Source organism: Bufo bufo, chromosome 5, assembly GCF_905171765.1.
Source record: "Bufo bufo chromosome 5, aBufBuf1.1, whole genome shotgun sequence".
NCBI lineage: Eukaryota > Metazoa > Chordata > Amphibia > Anura > Bufonidae > Bufo > Bufo bufo.
In genome coordinates, this window is record NC_053393.1 from 230,478,702 (window position 1) to 230,492,986 (window position 14,285).

The 14,285-nt window shown below is 44.0% G+C and overlaps 1 protein-coding gene across 1 annotated transcript in view; it reads right to left on the reverse strand.

Moving 5' to 3' along the window:
- The window catches only part of AOAH (acyloxyacyl hydrolase), a 181,277-nt gene extending 171,711 nt beyond the window's left edge, over positions 1 to 9,566 (reverse strand). Inside the window, exon 1 of the mRNA XM_040433272.1 lies at positions 9,180 to 9,566. Within this exon, the coding sequence (XP_040289206.1) occupies positions 9,180 to 9,318 (139 nt within the window). The 5' untranslated portion in view covers positions 9,319 to 9,566. The remainder of the gene's footprint in view (positions 1 to 9,179) is intronic.
- Positions 9,567 to 14,285: the final 4,719 nt, after the last annotated feature.

A 14,285-nucleotide genomic window follows, 5' to 3' on the forward strand; every position in this document is an offset into this window, starting at 1 on the left:
TTCGTCTGACTACCCTGCTGGTTCCTGATCCTGGCTTCGTCTGACTACCCTGCTGGTTCCTGATCCTGGCTTCGTCTGACTACCCTTCTGGTTCCTGACCTCTGGCTTCGCAAAGACTCTGCTCGGTTTCACCATCCGTTTGGACTTTTGCTTTACAGCTTTATTTTCAATAAAGCCTTCTTATTTTCACTTATCTCTTGTTGTACGTCTGGTTCATGGTTCCGTGACATTTACACTGTTATACAAGCTGTACACTGACTACTTTACATTGTATCAAAGTGTCATATCTTCAGTGTTATCCCATGAAAAGATATAATAAAATATTTACAAAAATGTGAGGGGTGTACTCACTTTCGTGAGATACTGTAATTGATATTGCAACATTCATAAATGCATGACATATTAAAATATCATGCAATTTATTCCATACAGTGAACTCATTAGCACTTATGGTCATAAAAAGCCAGGAGGAATTAACAAAAAGAAAAAACGAATAATTGCCTGTGTCTTCAAGATGGGTAAAAGTAAAATCTATGGGGCATAGTCATACCATATCTACTCAAATACATAAATACATTATTTACAACAAATATATTATGACTCACTTGTAACTGGAAGAACAAGGAGGATCTGATGAGATGTTGCAAATACAGTATGAGAGAGAGAGAGAGAGAGAGAAAGTGTGAGGGTCAGACGGATCTGTTGGAAAGGGTTCCACTAGATCTGAAAGACTTGAGGAGCCTTGGGTTTATAGGAGTGGAGTGGAAAGAAGGTAGGGTGCTAGATACTAGAGGCTGCTCCGGGTATAGTCAGGTCGACATAGGTGTCTGCCTGTAAAGGATATGGTAGTGAGCCAAATTAGGGGGACTGGTAGGTAGAAATACCCAGGGCCGGCTCCAGGTTCATGTGGGCCCTTGGGCGATAAATCCCAGTGGGCCCCCATGAGGCATTTTTTTACATTGACATGTCCCCCTGTGGCTCCTACACGGTATAATGACCCCCAGTGGCCCCTATACAGTATAATGACTACTAGTGGCCCTTCACACAGTATAATGAACCCCCAATTCCCCCCCCACTGTATAATGACCACCTGTGGCCCTGCATTCAGAATAATAACCCACAGTCGCCCCCATTTAGAATAATGACCCCCAGTAGCCCCCACACTGGGGGAATACTGTATGGAGGGGGCTCTGGGGGTATTTATACTGAATGGAGGGTCATTGGTGATCATTACTAAATGGGGGACACTGGGGGTCATTATACTATGTAAAGGGCCCTCACAGTATAATGACCCCACAGTGGCCCTCCATTCAGAATAATGACCCCCAGTCGCCCCCACACTGGGGGTTATACTGTATAGAGGGGGCACGAGGGGTTATTATATTTAATGGGGGCTCTGGTGGTCATTATGCTAAATGGAGGGTCAATGGGGATCATTATACTAAATGGGGGGCACTGGGAGTCATTATACTGTGTAAGGGACCCTCACAGTGTGATGAATGACCCCCCAGTGGCCCCCTCACATACCTATCATTGCAGGGGAGCTGGTGGTCCTGTCATTCACTAACCGCAGCTCCCAGCTCCCCACATGAACCTGGAGCCGGCCCTGAATGACCACCAGTAGCCCCCACACGGGGGGAATACTGTATGGAGGGGGCTCTGGGGGTCATTATACTGAATGGAGGGTCATTGGTGATCATTATACTAAATGGGGGACACTGGGGGTTATTATACTATGTAAAGGGCCCTCACAGTATAATGACCCCACAGTGACCCTCCATTCAGAATAATGACCCCCAGTCGCCCCCACACTGGGGGTTATACTGTATAGAGGGGGCACGAGGGGTTATTATATTTAATGGGGGCTCTGGTGGTCATTATGCTAAATGGAGGGTCAATGGGGATCATTATACTAAATGGGGGGCACTGGGAGTCATTATACTGTGTAAGGGACCCTCACAGTGTGATGAATGACCCCCCAGTGGCTCCCTCACATACCTATCATTGCAGGGGAGCTGGTGGTCCTGTCATTTACTAACCGCAGCTCCCAGCTCCCCACATGAACCTGGAGCCGGCCCTGAATGACCCCCAGTAGCCCCCACACGGGGGGAATACTGTATGGAGGGGGCTCTGGGGGTCATTATACTGAATGGAGGGTCATTGGTGATCATTATACTAAATGGGGGACACTGGGGGTCATTATACTATGTAAAGGGCCCTCACAGTATAATGACCCCACAGTGACCCTCCATTCAGAATAATGACCCCCAGTCGCCCCCACACTGGGGGTTATACTGTATGGAGGGGGCACGAGGGGTTATTATATTTAATGGGGGATCTGGTGGTCATTATGCTAAATGGAGGGTCAATGGGGATCATTATACTAAATGGGGGGCACTGGGAGTCATTATACTGTGTAAGGGACCCTCACAGTGTGATGAATGACCCCCCAGTGGCCCCCTCACATACCTATCATTGCAGGGGAGCTGGTGGTCCTGTCATTCACTAACCGCAGCTCCCTGCGCTCCTTCTCTCCTCCGGCCCGCTGCAGCAGTGAGCCAGGCCTGGAGGAGAGAAGGAGATGTGCAGTGATGGAGCTAGAACTGACTGGGCCCCACAGCAAAATTTAGTACGCCCCCCTCCCCCCCAATGTGTGTTCACATTACGTTTTTCCTATCGGTTTGATGTATACACATGTGCAGCACTCCACGTTTTTGTATCCTGCAGAGTCAAGTAAAAAATGCATACGTTAACGTATATGTTTTTTTACCATGGAACTGTGTGGTGAACGGACGCCACTGTACGGCATCAGTCTGAGGCATCTGTCAATGCATACATTTTCAGTATGCATTAAATGGATGGCAAAAATGTGATGTGAACCCGGCCCTAGTGTCAGAATAAGCCCCAGTACACAGCGGAGCAGCATGGAGGAGAGGGGAGGACGCCATGTACTGACAGAGCGCTACCTGGTGGTCAGGGATGAGGACTGTGCTTCCCAAGGATCATTTTCTACTGGAAAATACAGGGCACAGTATAATACACTAGAATCTATATAATATAAAGATATTAGCCCCACCCCCCGAATAATCATACGATTAGGGGGTCATTTATTATATAGAAATACGTCTATATTAGGCGTATTTCTGACACAGATGTGGCGCAAAGGTCCTTAACACCGCAATCTGTATCTTTTCCCGCTCATGCCAGGTCTAAAAAAAGTGGTGTGGGCAGAAAGGGATACAGTTATGGCCATCCAGTTATTGGATACCACCGCCATATAGTGATAACACCGCCATATAGTGATAACACCGCCATATAGTGATAACACCGCCATACAAGGATAAAACCACCATACAGTGACCGGATAAAAGGGTATAAGAGGGCATAGTACAGGGAATGACTATGGGCACTGCACAGAGTGTGGTAAGAGCGCACAATGCAGGGTATAAAGGGGCACAGTACGGAGTGGGGGGCACAGTCACATGACCCTGTGATGTTAGAAGGTCCTTATGGTGAATGCGGTTCAGATGCCACCATAATGAGAGGCAGAGGAGTGAGACAGGGGCCCGGGGCCCTGGATGGACAGGAGGGGTGGACACAGCAAGTAGGTTGAAGGGGCTCTGAGGGGGATTCATACAAGTAGTGGCAGGAGGTCTGTGCAGGGCAGCAATAGGAGATAGGAGGGTGGAACAGGAGCTCTGGATACATGAGGGAGGAAAGGAGACAGCAGGGGCTCCATAAGGGTGATATAGGACAGTATATGGGGGGGGGGGGGGGCAGGTGTCATGGAGACAATCAGCTTAATAAAACAGTAACACAACTAAATAGAATGAAGCAGCAGTGTCCCCCCCTTTCCTTCTGTCCCACAGAGAAGAGACAGTCACAGTGCAGACTCACTCACAGACTGTCTCCACACTTCTCTGCTCCAGCTCCAGCCGTGCGGTCTCTCTCCAGTCTCCTCAGGCAGCGTGTGTCCTGTGTAGAGGGGGCGTGTCCTGTGTAGAGGGGGCGTGTCCTGAGTCTCTGCAGCTCAGAGGGCCCACCAGAGGGGTACTGCGTATGTGAAATGACAGCAGTCAGAGCTCCCATCTGTATTGATGGAAGTGCTCATAGCAGCTCAGTGGGCCCCCCCAGGAGCATTGGGCCCCGGCACTTGCCCGGGGATGCCGGGTTATGACGCCGGCCCTGGAAATACCCTCCAGGTCTCGCCTATTTGAAATATACCCTTTTGGGCGCCAATAGCAGTTGATCGTTAATGGTTGGTATTTGGGCTTTGTATTTGTAAAAAGAGCAAATTTTAGGGTGTAGGGGTGTGTATAGAGGTATCAATGTGTGTGGTAAAGACACATATATATATATATACGCACATATAAAACCTGCACAAAAGATCAAAAGATTGTACACATATAAAAAATCTAAAAAATCTGCAAAAAGGATTAAAAGATTGTGCACATAGGTAGGATCACTGCAAACCGTCTCAAGTGCCTAAGAGACTGTGTTCTCCAGCATCGTACACTGTATAGTATGGTACAGTATGTAAATCAATAGGTTAAAAATGCAGCGTACTCAAGTTGTGTGCAGTAGGTGTTTCTGGGTGATGTAGTGCAATATACACTAACCTGGTACGGCTGACTCTCTGCAAAGGCAGGTATAGGTAGAAATAGTTCGTGACGCCAGTGCCAAGTAAAAGGTGGCACGCCGTTTGCGGATGCAGGAATAAATTGAGGAAACGTAGTATTAAAACAGAACTCCAACTTTAGTAGTTTTCAAGCAGAGACAATAATGGAAATGCAGTTCCTTAGCATACAGTCGATTTTGCAATTCGGTCGATGCAGGCAATTCAGTTACAGCAAGGTAATTACAGAGTGTTGAACACAGGACTTGCAGCACAGGAGCTAGCACTCTATTTCTGTCTGATCCTGGAATATAGCATATCTTCACCAAGGCCCATTAACCTAGTTCTGGCTTTATCTCCTTGGCTATAGCTTTAATAAGTACCTCCTCTGTCTTTCTGAGTACCTCTTGCTTTCCTGATCTTTGCTTCTCTGTCTCTCTCAACTTCTGGACACTTCCTCAGGCTCTAGAAACTTCTGAGCTGTGGTCTAGACTGACTTTTGCTTCCCTGTCTGGGCCTTATATAAACTAGGGCTCTCTAGCTCCCTCTAGTGACTAGAAGCTGGAATGACACCCCTATAGGCCTGTACATGCAAGTTTCACAGTAACAGGGAAATACATAACATTACATTACATGACATTTTATAAAACTGACATATACCAACTTCTCCATAATTAAGGAGAGACCGACAGCACACCAAGTGACACTTTGGTAGTGACGGGTATTACAGTTCCCGTACACTACAAAAATCTGTATAAAAGGATACCAATATATATAAATTAAAATAATATACACTGCTCAAAAAAATAAAGGGAACACTTAAACAACACAATGTAACTCGAAGTCAATCACACTTCTGTGAAATCAAACTGTCCACTTAGGAAGCAACACTGAGTGACAATCAATTTCACATGCTGTTGTGCAAATGGGATAGACAACAGGTGGAAATTATAGGCAATTAGCAAGACACCCCCAATAAAGGAGTAGTTCTGCAGGTGGTAACCACAGACCACTTCTCAGTTCCTATGCTTCCTGGCTGATGTTTTGGTCACTTTTGAATGCTGGCGGTGCTTTCACTCTAGTGGTAGCATGAGACGGAGTCTACAACCCACACAAGTGGCTCAGGTAGTGCAGCTTATCCAGGATGGCACATCAATGCGAGCTGTGGCAATAAGGTTTGCTGTGTCTGTCAGCGTAGTGTCCAGAGCATTGAGGCACTACCAGGAGACAGGCCAGTACATCAGGGGACGTGGAGGAGGCCGTAGGAGGGCAACAACCCAGCAGCAGGACCGCTACCTCCGCCTTTGTGCAAGTAAGAACAGGAGGAGCACTGCCAGAGCCCTGCAAAATGACCTCCAGCAGGCCACAAATGTGCATGTGTCTGCTCAAACGGTCAGAAACAGACTCCATGAGGGTGATATGAGGGCCCGATGTCCACAGGTGGGGGTTGTGCTTACAGCCCAACACCGTGCAGGACGTTTGGCATTTGCCAGAGAACACCAAAATTGGCAAATTCGCCACTGGCGCCCTGTGCTCTTCACAGATGAAAGCAGGTTCACACTGAGCACATGTGAAAGACGTGACAGAGTCTGGAGACGCCGTGGAGAACGTTCTGCTGCCTGCAACATCCTCCAGCATGACCGGTTTGGCATTGGGTCAGTAATGGTGTGGGGTGGCATTTCTTTGGAGGGCCGCACAGCCCTCCATGTGCTCGCCAGAGGTAGCCTGACTGCCATTAGGTACCGAGATGAGATCCTCAGACCCCTTGTGAGACCATATGCTGGTGCGGTTGGCCCTGGGTTCCTCCTAATGCAAGACAATGCTAGACCTCATGTGGCTGGAGTGTGTCAGCAGTTCCTGCAAGATGAAGGCATTGATGCTATGGACTGGCCCGCCCGTTCCCCAGACCTGAATCCAATTGAGCACATCTGGGACATCATGTCTCGCTCTATCCACCAACGTCACGTTGCACCACATACTGTCTGGGAGGAGATCCCTCAGGAGACCGTCCGCCACCTCATCAGGAGCATGCACAGGCGTTGTAGGGAGGTCATACAGGCACGTGGAGGCCACACACACTACTGAGCCTCATTTTGACTTGTTTTAAGGACATTACATCAAAGTTGGATCAGCCTGTAGTGTGTTTTTCCACTTTAATTTTGAGTGTGACTCCAAATCCAGACCTCCATGGGTTGAAAAATGTGATTTCCATTTTTTTTTTTTTGTGTGATTTTGTTGTCAGCACATTCAACTATGTAAAGAACAAAGTATTTCAGAAGAATATTTAATTAATTCAGATCTAGGATGTGTTATTTTTGTGTTCCCTTTATTTTTTTGAGCAGTGTATTTAAAATAATGTGGTATTGTGGGTTCAGTTACTCACTTCACGGGGGGGCGGTTTACCAGGATAAGCATAATACACCTGTAAACCGAGTACCCCCCCCAGCCTGGATCGCTTGTAGAGTTTTAACGGATGAAGGCAGCCAATCACACGGGTGCTTCTCTTCAAAGGTCTTTATTGCATGTAGATATAAATCCGGCTCAACGCGTTTCGGGACAGGCACGTCCCTTCATCAGGAGCAATGAAGGGACGTGCTCCTGATGAAGGGACGTGCCTGTCCCGAAATGCGTTGAGCCGGATTTATACGTACATGCAATAAAGACCTTTGAAGAGAAGCACCCGTGTGATTGGCTGCCTTCATCCGTTAAAACTCTACAAGCGATCCAGGCTGGGGGGGGTACTCGGTTTACAGGTGTACTATGCTTATCCTGGTAAACCCCCCCCCGTGAAGTTAGTAACTGAACCCACGATACCACATTATTTTAAATATATTATTTTAATATATATATATTGGTATCCTTTTATACAGATTTTTAACCTATTGATTTACATACTGTACCATACTATACAGTGTACGATGCTGCAGAACACGGTCTCTTAGGCACTCGAGACAGTTTGCAGTGATCCTACCTATGTGCACAATCTTTTAATCCTTTTTGCAGATTTTTTAGATTTTTTATATGTGTACAATCTTTTGATCTTTTGTGCAGGTTTTATATGTGCGTATATATATATGTGTCTTTACCACACACATTGATACCTCTATACACACCCCTACACCCTAAAATTTGCTCTTTTTACAAATACAAAGCCCAAATACCAACCATTAACGATCAACTGCTATTGGCGCCCAGAAGGGCAAATACAGTATGCCAGTCCCAGTGGTATCTGCAATGGTTTGTTGTAATGTTTGCACTTACACCTTGGTAAGAGTAAGGAACCACATCCTATTGCTCCTGCTCCAAGAAATAACTTATCTGTGAGACTACTAGTCCATAAAGACTACAGACATGTTGCAAAGCTACAGTGCTACAATCAGAAGAGTGACCAACAACCATATCTATCCAGACTTTGCTGCAGGTGAGGGACCATGGCTCAGACCTTTACCTACATCCAGGCCAGGCCATCTAAAAAAAAGCCTGCATTACATAGTGGACACCTACAGCCACAAGTTCCAGCTTTCAGCCAGAAGTTCGGGAGAGAGACATCAGCAAGTTAGCAAACCAGACATGCCATTATCTGCACCTTTGCCAGTCACCATACCTCATCATCTGGAAAGAGAAACTGGTGTGTACAAACAATTGCTGGGTGTACTACAATGCTATTTTGCACTTGGTAAAGAAAGACTTTTATTCTTCTACTTCTGGCCTGATTCTTTATACCACCTTTCCACTGCACTGATCTCCAAGGAGCAACAGCCTAAGGGTCCATTCACGGGTCCGCATCCGTTCCGCAATTTTACGGAACGGGTGCAGACCTATTCATTTTCAATGGGATCTGCACTTCCGCATCCGTGCTTCCGTTTCCGCAAAAAAATAGAACATGTCCTATTCTTGTCCGCAATTGTGGAAAAGATTAGGCATTTTCTATTATAGTGCCGGCGATGTGCGGTCCACAAATTGCGGAATGCACATTGCCAGTGTCTGTGTTTTGCGGATCCGCAAAACACTTACGGACATGTAAATGGACCCTAAGGGAGTACACCGTGACACATCTAATCATCAGGACCAATATCACTCCAATCCTTTGCATCGGCTCCTCAGGGACTGGCTGCACAAACCTTCAGACATCTCTATTCATAGATATCACTAAAAGTCTGACAATTTATGTCCAATAATACTTTCTGAAATCGTTGCTACTCTTCCGAAACTCCATGTGTCCCTCAGTTTACAGATCAAAACCAAAAGTTAATGCTGTGAACTAAGATTCTATCTCTGTTTTTAATACTTTTACATTAAAACCTTATAAATACCCTTAAAATGGAGTAGCTCATGTACTTTCCTAATAGGTACAATTACAACATCAGTTCAGGTCAGCTTGTGTGAAATACAAAATCTTAAGAAATTATAATCTGTCCCTATTTCCACTATATTCCCATTAACTATAACTAACTGAGGTGCTTTTTGCTTTTTTCCTATTCAAAAGTGACATATAAAGTACTCTAATACTCCATACAGTAATCTAAAGACTTTACACAAGCAATCGAGGTAGAAGTGCACATACCTATGCAAGAATCACGTGTGGATACTTCCAATGAAATCTTTGCTGCTTTGTCTGAATATGGTAAAGACTTGTTGCTCTGTGAGACAGCCACCAAGATCAGCAGGAGAAGCATGGATACAACTAGGCTTAGTCCCCTCATCTTCTCGGTCTCTGCCCGTCAGCACAGGCACAGTTCTGTTACTGGTCTTGTCAGATGACTAGCAGTAGGAAGTCCTCACACTAAATACACAGCAAATTGATGATAAGCTAGTCATTGCAGCTCTGGGAAACCAGTACATGTATAAAAAAAAAGGAAATACAACCAGGGCCCTTCTAATAAAAAATAAAAAAAACGACAAGAAACAAACAAAGACAGAAAGTGTGCTGAGAGTGACAAACGCAGCTGCCCGCCTTACTTCACTTCCTTTTGTCACTGTCATCATTATCTGTGTCACATGATGCCAAAGCGTGCATACAATGTACAAAAACAGGGAAATTCTCTACCAGCTTGACAAGTTTTTGTAATGTGTGTAACTGGCCAAAATAACAATGCAGAAATTTCCATATAACTCTTCCTGCTGCACTAAAACTATAAAAATGCTAAAAGTTTCAGCATGACCTCATACCTCACAACTTTTGAAAATCACAAAGAGGGGCAATGTTGTCCATTTTCTTTAATATTAAGTCACATCTCTAACTCCACCCAATGCATATCTAAACACATCCAATCCTGCCCAGTCCTCTTAGTCCCCCCCCCCTACAGTTTTTTCCAGTTATGCCAACACTGTGCCCCTTTTTACTGTAGATATGCCCACATTGTGCCCCTACAGTAGATATGCTCACATTGTGCCTCCACTTGGAGATTCCCACATTGTGCTCCCACTGCAGATATGCCAACACTGTGCCCCCACAGTAGCTATGCCCCCTTTCAGTAGTGCCACCTCCATTAATAAAAAAAACTAACTCTAAATACTTACCCCTAATGATCGTAGCACATCCTGTGTTCCCAAGCAGGCATGACGCAGCCCCACATCATGCTTGTGTTGTGTAGGAGGAGCACAGGCTGATTCCCAGGCCTGCACGCTATTACCGCATCATACTTGCTGGGGAGTGCCAGCAGTTGAATGGTAAAGGAGGGAGTGGATAGCTCTATGATTCACCATTGCAATCAACCTTTTTTTTCTTTGCGTCCTAACCTGTGCAGTCCATACAATCCGTTCAAGACCTCATGCTAAGGACGCAAAGACAGTTGAGAGTGGGATATACTCCAGCCCTCTCAGTACTGCAGGACAGCCACCGAAGTCTGGGACTGTTTTGACAGATCCGGGATGGTTGGGAGGCACAGTATATGACCTGCTTTAAGAAATACAAAACACCATAGAAATGATAAGATTCTTCATATGACATATAGAAATACTAATATGTGAAACAAAAACTGACATTTTCTTAACCAGTTCAAAACCAGACCATTTATCTCCCTTCCTAACCAGATATATGTGAAAGCCAGAATTTTTTTCCAATTCAGTTATGTAAATGATTTTTGCATCTTTTTTTTCGGTGATACATGGGGCTTCAGTTTTGTCGTTTTTATTTTAGCATTTTTCTTTGTTTTTATTTATTTGTCTTTTACTAGCACATAATGTAACTAAAATAGTATTTTAAATGATGTCCCCTTTTCATAAAAGTCATTTTGATATAGGGGATGTATTAGGGGATGTATGAGTTATGGTTGTCGGGGGTGGAGATAGAGCTTCGGTGTGGTAGCATTTTTTTATTATTACTTTTTTTATTATTATTTTGTTATTATTTTCTATTAATTTGTTATTTTTTTTCTATTAATTAAATTTATTCTCTTACTGCAGCACCATTTTATTATTTAATTCTCAATTCAAGTTACTGGCTGAGCAGACATTCCTTGTGTGTCAAGAGAGATGGGAAAGCAGAGACCAGTGGGAACCTGTTGGATTGCATCTGCAGAGGATTGTTGAGGCCAGTATCCCTTTTATATGTTATTATATTATTCTGACTTGTTTTATTTTTAAAAAAAAGTGCAGTCCAGACAATCCCTTTAAGACTTCATCCACATGGCAGAGAATGTGCATGGAGCCTTTAGGGTAGTGACAGAGACCATACTGCTCCCTAGTATGGGGCTCTATGACCTCTTTTTGCTGTCATACAATGCTGAATGTCAAATTCTAAATGTCAGCTGTCTGGCTCCCATCTCGTGCAGCAAGGAGAGAGACCACCCTAAGCAAGCACTTCTCTTCCCTCATTCTGCAGATCGGCTGGGGACTCAGCACTCTGGCCTCCACTGATCAGAACTTTTGATATGTCCCTATAATAAGCTAAAAGTTGCCTTAAAACACACTGACCCTTTAAGTGATCTAAGATACTGGTCAATGAAGTTAGTATTGGGCTGTAACATGCCTACCATTCTTGCTATTCCTGAAAGCACAGTGACCCTTTAAAAACCTTTTTAATCACATTTAAAATTGTGGCTGTGAAAGTGAAAGAAGGGGAAAAATAGGCTTCTATCAGGTAATGTGGTCTAGCTCACTTCTCATTTTACATTTCAATTTTAATTTTAGATTAATAGTATGTAAAAAGAACAATGTGGACCAGATGAGAAAAATGGTAACATTAATAATATAATGTTGGCTCTCAACAGAGGCCCCAACAATGGCACATTGGTCACTAAAAGTAGATCAAATCTATAGATTTGAAGCTTTCCATAAATTTTCCAAACTTTGGGCTGATTGGAAATCATATAGGGGATTGTAATATGCAAGACGGCACTCTAGATAATACGCCGGAACATTAGGTTTCACACATATATTGGAACATGCTAGGTACTCTACACCCGAATGGCTCGCACAAACCGAGGTATGCGACCCGCCGCAGAATTGATTGGCACGCTAGTTTAAGAATGAAGAAAGCACAGACCTCTTTTTTACAAAATGTATAATACGTTACTGTTCCTTTGATTAACTGTTACTATGTTACGGTTGTAACAATTTTACTGTGGAGGCTTGTGACTTTTTCTCCATTGAATGTAATATTTCATTGTTTAAAATAAAGCATTTGAAACTTAAAAAAAATAAAAAATATTTTATATATATATATATATATAATCTTATAAAAATGTTACTTTCACTATTATTAATAGTAGTACTAGTACTGTTAATATTAAAGGGGTTATGTAGGGGTTTTATATGGATGACCTATCCTCAGGATAGGTCATCAATATCAAATCGTCAAGGATCCAACTCCTAGCATCCCCCCGCCGTTCAGCTGTCTGAAGAGGAGGTGGCGTTCCATCTGAGCGTTGTTTCCTCTTCATTACACTGCCGTTGTCTCTGAAGCGAGTGTAATTACAAGTACTTGTAATTTCCCTGCGCCGCTTCTGCAAGGGAGATGACATATAGTATAATGAAGAGAAAGCAGCACTCGCACAGAGTGACGCCTCTTCTTCAAACAGCTGATTGTTGGGGTCTGCCGGATGTTGGACAGCTCCCCCGATCAGATATTGATGACCTATCCTGAGGATTGTTCATCACTATAAAAGCCCAGCACAACCCCTTCAATAATGAATTTCAAGTTAACCCTTCTGACGTTTTAGCAAATACTTGTGTTCACCATCAAATAACAAAATGGAAGCATCTTTTCTATAAGCCTACATGCACACGAACGTTTGTGTTTTGCGGTCCGCAAAAAAAAAACGGAAGACGTCCGTATGGCATCCTTTTTTTTGCGGATCCATTGTAACAATGCCTATCCTTGTCTGCAAAATGGACAAGAATAGGACATGCTTTATTTTTGTTTGCGGGGCTACGGAATGGAGCAACGGATGCTGACAGCACACGGAGTGCTGTCCGCATCTTTTGCGGCCCCATTGAAGTGAAAAATGCGTCTCTGATGCGGAATTAAACCACGTTTGTGTGCATATAGGCTAAACTCTGCATTATTTTGTTCCTCTGTTGAAGGGGTTTTCTGGGATTTAGGATAGGTCCTTGATATCTGATTGGTGGGGGTCTAACTCCTGGCACTCCCGCTGATCAGCTGTTTGCAGAGGCTGCAGTGCTCCAGTGAGAGCTGAGGCCTCTTCCTAGATCAGTGACATCACATTCGTCAGTCACATGGCCTATGTACAGCCCAGTCACATTCAAGTAAATGGGCTTGGCCTGCAATACTAAGCACAGCCCTTATACAATGAACAGCGCTAAAAGGAGTGCCGAGGCCTAGTCACCAGGTGCCAGACCCCCAAAGCTTAGATACTGATGATCTATTCGGAGGATAGATCATCAGTATCAAAATCATGCACAACCCCTTTAATTCTCCTGGAAATGTATGAATAAATTGACAATTGAATGTTACATTTGCCTTCTGAATAGGAATCTTCCTAATCTCTTTCAACAGTATCAGTGTAGGGACAAGAGTACCCTGTTTACAAGAAAAAAGTTACCCACCCAGTTGCAAGGGATAAATTTACTTCTCATGAAACTCTATGCACTGAGAATGAATATACCCCATTTAATCAGCTGCCACTTTGCTCAACACAATTTCTGTGTCAGTTATCAGGGACGTGGTCTTCTACTCATGCTTTCTTTTTATTTAAGTTTTACTAAACAGTCTCTAAGCTATTTCAGCCATTCTGCATTGCACAAGTGTTCAGTAATGTTGGCTAATGTTATGCATTCTTTTGACTCCGATCGCATTGCTTTTACTGTGGAGCTGAGGAGTTAATACTGACTGGGGGCATATGTAGCAGATGGACACAGCTCAACGAAGTGACAGAAGGCATCCAAGCTCTGCTGGCCTGTCAGGATAGTGTGGGGTTTGTAGGATCTTTTTCCAAGTCCAGGTGCTGAATAAATAAACAAAAATCCAAGAATTAAAAATCAATTGTTTCCTGAAATATAAGTAAAAAATACCCCTTTAAATAATCAGTTAACAGTAATATCATCTGAAAATTCAGTGTCCATAAGATGTTATCCGACGTTTGATTTCTCCATTTCACTTAATTTAACCAAACGTCCTTTTCCCTGCAAGATGGGCTGCCCCGCACTGCCTCACACAGGCTGTCCTTTCTGACATTATCACTGGCACTCAGCCAGACGGGATGAGGTT